Source organism: Mastomys coucha, chromosome X (genome assembly GCF_008632895.1).
Source record: "Mastomys coucha isolate ucsf_1 chromosome X, UCSF_Mcou_1, whole genome shotgun sequence".
In the NCBI taxonomy this organism is placed as follows: domain Eukaryota; kingdom Metazoa; phylum Chordata; class Mammalia; order Rodentia; family Muridae; genus Mastomys; species Mastomys coucha.
The window spans coordinates 2,471,949-2,477,909 of record NC_045030.1 but is presented as its reverse complement, the minus strand read 5'-3'; the positions used below and the strand labels follow the sequence as shown (position 1 = coordinate 2,477,909).

Genomic DNA, 5,961 nt, shown 5'->3' with positions numbered 1-5,961 from the left:
CCAACTCAAAGGTTTTTACCCACAACTGAAACCTGCTTCAGCTCATTAAACTGCTGTCCCTACTCCTGAGACCCTCCTCTCCAACTGGCCAGCCTCATCCATGAGGCAATGGAATGAGAAGGCGTGAGGGTACAGCTCAGTGTTACAACCTGTACTTAATGTGGTCAAGGCCCGGTAGCCAATCCTTATCACTGAAAGTGGAGAAAACTAAGTCTTTAAAGGTTACATACTTTCAAAATGTCCCAACATAATAAAAAAATCAATCAAGATGTTGTTTTAGTATTTATTTATACTGTGAATGAGGTTGAAAAGAAAGGAATTAGGGCAAGGCATGGTGACACATGCTTTTAATCCCAGCACTCAGAAGGCAGAGGCAGATGAATCTCTGTGAGTTCAATGCCAGCCTGGTCTATAGAGTGAGTTTTAGGACAGCCAGGGCTCTACACAGAGACAAATTATCTCAAAAAACAAAATAAAGCAAAACAAAAACCAAACCAAATAAAACAAACAAACAAAAAAAGGGATGGGGTCTGAGTTTGGGCTGGAGAGATTGCTGAGTGGTTAAAAGCACTGATTGCTCTTCCAGAGGACCCAGGTTCAAATCCCAGCAACCACATGGCAGCTCATGACTGTCTGTAACTCTGAGATCTGACACCCTCACACAGACATACATGCAGGGAAAACACCAAGGCACATAAAGTAAAGATAAATTTTAAAAAAGAAAGTCACTGGGGGCTGGAGGGATGGCTCAGCAGTTAACAGCACTAACTGCTCTTCCAGAGGTCCTGAGTTCCATTCCCAGTTTACAACCATCTGTAAATGGGGATCTGATGCCCCTTCTGATGTGTCTGAAGACAACGACAGTGTATCCACATACATGAAATAAATAAATAAATAAATAAATAAATAAATAAATAAGAAAGTAATTAGGGCGCTACAAGGGGCAAGAGTAAAAGATGGGGAAGTGAGTCATGGCCTTCTATATCGTTGGCAACGTCTAAAGCTCGAGATTGGTTCAATATGCCTTTAAAAGGAAAAGCTGTAATGCAATGGTCCTTTAGCACCTGGAGCCTTAGACTCAACCCCAGGCCAAGTCGGTGCTTTTGGAAGACGGAAGGAGGCTACAGAGACTTGTGACTACTCTCTGTGTAGCTACCCTGCAGTAGAAGCGCTGCAGATGACTTAGCTCTCTCTCAGCGTCGACTAGATACAAGGCTGATCTGAGCCTGTTAGAAGGAAATGGCCTCACACGGAAAGGGAGAGGAGGTTGGGAAGAAAGATGAAAGGAAGGAGCCGTGAGCTCCTTACAAACTTGGATTTAGCCAGGCAAATGGAGGAGGAGGGCCCAAGCCAGTCCTAGAGAGGAGGACAGGCCCTCTGGGGGGCCCTGGAGGACTTATTTCCCTTGTGGTTTATTGTACTTCCTGTTCCCTTGCTCACTGCGGAAGTTCCTCTTCTTACCCTGCACCCAGAGCTTAACTGGAGAGGACTAAGGCAGAAGGCACCATGAGTAGTGGCCCTGTAGGAGGCAGGCCTGGGGGCCGAGGGGCACCAGCAGTTCAGCAGAACGTTCCTTCCAACCTCCTCCAGGACCATGAGAACCAGAGACTCTTCGAGCTTCTTGGCCGAAAATGCTGGGTGAGTTGGGAGATCTTCTGGTCCTCCCAGTCTCCCTCTCTTTCCTCCTCTTCCTCTCTACCTCTTCTTCCTCCTTCTGCTTCCTCCTCTTGCCCATATTTCCCTGCTCCTTCTTCTTCCCATCATCCCTCTTGTCCCCTTCTCTCCATCTCCTCTCCCTGGATTCAATCCCCATTATCTTTATGTCTACTCACCTTCCTCCTGGCTATAGCTCAGCTCTTTCCCGAAGCTCATGACAGCCACAGGCAAGCAAGGACCAGGCCTGTTTATCCATGAACAGACTCCACTGACCCCCTGTTCTCCCCTTCTAGACACTGGCTACTGCAGTTGTTCAGCTGTACCTGGCACTGCCCCCTGGAGCTGAGCACTGGACCATGGAACACTGCGGGGCTGTGTGCTTCGTGAAGGATAACCCTCAGAAGTCGTACTTCATCCGCCTTTATGGCCTACAGGTGACCCCATGCCCCACTAGTTGCTAGTTCCCAACTTGCAAAACCAGTTTTTGTCCACAGCTCCAAGCCCTCACTCATATCAGTGAGCCCCTGAGCTCCAGAATCAAAGACCAATACAGATCCCAAGTTGTGTTTTTCTCATTCTGAGTCTAAGAAGATGGACCTCAGAAGGTTTCTATCAAGACTTTGATCTGCTCCACAAATACCCGAGCCTCAAATCTGTTCTTAATCCAACATGTTGGATATTCTTAGAACTGGAATCTTAAATTCACAATTTGGAGCCTTCAACTCCTATATACAGGCTTTGGATCCCAAACCTAAATCTCTCACATCGGTGTCTAATTCTCAGACTGTACCCCAATCCTCCATCTCAGACACCTAGAACGCAAACTCTGATAGTGAGCTGAAGAGCTCTAAATAAGACCCCAGGACACCAAATCTGGACACCAGGCTCCCTGGTCAGAAAACAGAGGTCTGCCACCCAGGATGCCTAGATGCCAGCATGTCCCCCACCCTGCTCCTCTCCAGGCTGGTCGGCTACTCTGGGAACAAGAACTGTACTCACAGCTGGTTTACCTCACTCCCACCCCATTCTTCCACACCTTTGCTGGAGATGTAAGTGAACAGCCTGTACATCCTTGTGCTGTATCTGGGGTGTGGGGAGGAGATGAGAAAGTCCTGGGGATTTGGGGGGAGTGCTAGAAGCTTGCTGACCCCAAGGCCTGTATAGGACTGTCAAGTAGGACTGAACTTTGCTGACGAGAGTGAAGCCCAGGCCTTCCGGGCCTTGGTGCAGGAGAAGATACAAAAAAGGAATCAGAGGCAAAGTGGAGGTAAGGAGGCTTGGTGGGAATTGTTGGGGTGGGGGATAGGTTAGCCAGAGGTGAGTGCATGGGTGTGAGGCTGGAAAAGCCCCTCTCTTGGTTTTGGCTCTCAGTCCACCCTATTTAACCACAGAAAGACGCCAGCTACCACCGCCACCAGCACCAACCAATGAGGGTGAGTCCTCTAGTTCAAGTAGAAGTTATGAAGAACTAACCCAGAAACCTGGGGCAAGATTGGGACAGATCTGAACTCATTCCATTTTCCCAGAGAGAAGAGGAGGACTCCCACCTGTGCCCCCACATCCAGGTGGAGATCATGGGGGTAAGTCTCACGTCTCTGGAGAGATGGTGGGGAGTTAGTAGATAGATGAATGAGTACTTGGGTGTGTCTGTAAATTTGTAAAGAGGTGCATGGGTGGGTGGACAGATGAGCACAGTGATAGATTGGTGGCAGACATGACTAAATTGGGAGATAAGATGTCTTATAGATAAATGAGTATTTGGGTAAATGGATGAATATTTACTTGTATTTAAGTAATGAACAGGTGCTTCAGAGAATTCTTGGGTATGTAAACAGATGAATAGTGAACAAAGAGGGCCGGTGAGATGGGACAGCACTTGCCACCAAGCCTAGACACCAGAGTTCTAGCCCCAGAATCCACATAAAGATAGGAAAGAAACAATTCCACATAGTTGTACTCTGACCTCCACAAATGTGCTTTGCATGCACACACACATAATAATACATTTAAAGAATTAAATCACAGAAGTGAAATGAGATAATATTCTACCCAAGGAAGATTAAATGATTAAGTGTGAATGAATGAATAACTCAATAAGTCTTTTGGCCAAACAGTCAGAGAATGAATGAGTCAGTACTTGAATGATAAAGATACATGAATTGGTGACTCTTTCAGTGCTTTTGAGCATCCATCCACTGCTCTATAGGCCTTGCTTAGACCTCTCTCATCCATTTCCTCCATGACCATCAAACACATTCACAAACTTCTCCAATGGTCTTTCTATTTCTTGCCCCTGTGCTTTGGCTAGTAGGTGAGTTGGTCAGTGGTTCATTCACCATTTTTCCACAGGCTCATCAGGTGGTCCACTATCTCTAGGACTTGTGACAGTTGACATTCAGAACCCTGACATCACAAGTTCACGATACCGTGGGCTCCCTGCACCTGGCCCTGGCCCAACTGATAAGAAACGCTCAGGGAAAAAGAAGATCAGTAAAGCTGATATTGGTGCACCAAGTGGATTCAAGTGAGAACTCCCCCCCCCCATAGAATTCCCGTGGGTGGGGAAGCATCTGAGCAGGTGGATTGCTAAGCAGAGGGAAGGATGGGCAGATGGGTGAATTAGTAGAATTAATTAATGGGTCAAAGAATGAATGGGTAGGTGATTAGTAGGAGTGGGCAGGTAGATGGATGGCTAAGTGGATGAGGATGCAGACAGATTGTGCAGGTTGACTGGTTCACAGACAAAGCAGACAGGGATAGATAACTAGACAGTCAAGTGGATGAATGGATTGCATATGACAAGTGAACACTCCTGTGGAAAGAACATGTAAAACTGCAAATAGATTGCCAAGTGTGCTGGGGCGCTCCTGTCATCCCAGCACTTTTGAGATAGAGGCATTAAGGCTAAGGGTTCATGGTGGCTCACAACCATCTATAATGAGATCTGATGCCCTCTTCTGGCACTCAGGTGTAAGGTGTACATGCAGATAGAGTACTCATATACACAAACCAAATAAATCTTTAAAAAAAATAGATTAAAGAAAACAACAACAGCTGGACAGTGGTGGTACACACCTTTAGTCCCAGCACTTGGGAGGCAGAGGCAGGCGGATTTCTGAGTTCGAGGAAAGCCTGGTCTACAGAGTGAGTTCCAGGACAGCCAGGGCTACACAGAGAAACCCTGTCTCGAAAAACCAAAAAAAAAAAGAACAACAGGGGCTGCAGTGATGGCTCAGCTGTTAAGAGCGCTGACTGCTCTTCCAGAGGTCCTGAGTTCAATTCCCAGCAACCAGCAACCACATGGTGGCTCCCAACCCTCTGTCATGGGATCTGATGCCCTCTTCTGGTGTGTGTCTGAAGACAACTACAGTGTACTCAAAAATAAATAAGTCTTTTTTTAAAAAAGAAAAAACTCACAGACAAGAAAGAAAGTGGGGGAGGGGAAGAGGAGGAGGGAAGAGCGGCAGGAGGAAGAAAGAAAAGGTAAATATAGCAGTAGATGGGTAGACAAAGATGAGAAGAGAGATTGGTGGGCAAATTTGTAAACAGATGTGTGTAAACAGATGGAAGGAGGGACAGAGGCATGGCCAAGCCAATGGTCTGATGGATGAATGTGAACCAAAGTATTTGCTTACTTGTTCTTGCCCCTTGGAGCCCCTCTGGGAAGGAGAGGGCAAGAGGTAAAGAAGATCTTGGAGCTTGATTGACATCCCCTTCCCTTCCCTAGACATGTCAGCCACGTGGGCTGGGATCCCCAGAATGGATTTGATGTGAGTAGCTCCAAAGACCCCCCTGGACTCCACCCAACTTCCACATACTCTCCCATTGACCAAGGCTCAGAGCCCATGCCCAGACCCAGCCCTTCCTCCAGGCCTCTTGGATACTTCGCTGTGATGGATATATTGATAATCTGTGCCCCTTCCTAACTCACTTTCTGCTTTTAACCCTGCTCTGCCCCTTTTTTTCCCCGCTGGAGCAGGTGAACAACCTAGACCCGGATCTGCGGAGTTTGTTCTCCAGGGCAGGAATCAGTGAGGCCCAACTCACTGATGCTGAGACTTCCAAGCTCATCTATGACTTTATTGAGGACCAGGGTGGTCTAGAGGCTGTCCGGCAGGAAATGAGGCGCCAGGGTAAGCTCCCTTTTCTCTCGTCCTGGGGGTTGTTACCCTAGAAAGTATAAGAACAAAATGAAGCTCAAAACTTATCACACAAATATGTTATTTTACCCCTCTGCAGAGCCACTCCCACCACCTCCACCACCTTGTCGAGGAGGAGGAGGAGGAGGAGGAAGCCAGCCCCTGA

The 5,961-nt window shown here is 47.4% G+C and overlaps 1 protein-coding gene across 1 annotated transcript in view; it reads left to right on the top strand.

The window, feature by feature from the left end:
• The first annotated feature begins 1,448 nt into the window (after positions 1 to 1,448).
• Was (WASP actin nucleation promoting factor) overlaps positions 1,449 to 5,961 on the top strand; it is an 8,517-nt gene continuing 4,004 nt past the window's right edge. Inside the window, exons 1-10 of the mRNA XM_031371929.1 lie at positions 1,449 to 1,638; positions 1,950 to 2,090; positions 2,619 to 2,705; positions 2,821 to 2,923; positions 3,048 to 3,089; positions 3,183 to 3,236; positions 4,006 to 4,180; positions 5,384 to 5,426; positions 5,636 to 5,789; positions 5,896 to 5,949. Coding sequence (XP_031227789.1) covers positions 1,507 to 1,638; positions 1,950 to 2,090; positions 2,619 to 2,705; positions 2,821 to 2,923; positions 3,048 to 3,089; positions 3,183 to 3,236; positions 4,006 to 4,180; positions 5,384 to 5,426; positions 5,636 to 5,789; positions 5,896 to 5,949 — 985 coding nt within the window. The 5' untranslated portion in view covers positions 1,449 to 1,506. The remainder of the gene's footprint in view (positions 1,639 to 1,949; positions 2,091 to 2,618; positions 2,706 to 2,820; positions 2,924 to 3,047; positions 3,090 to 3,182; positions 3,237 to 4,005; positions 4,181 to 5,383; positions 5,427 to 5,635; positions 5,790 to 5,895; positions 5,950 to 5,961) is intronic.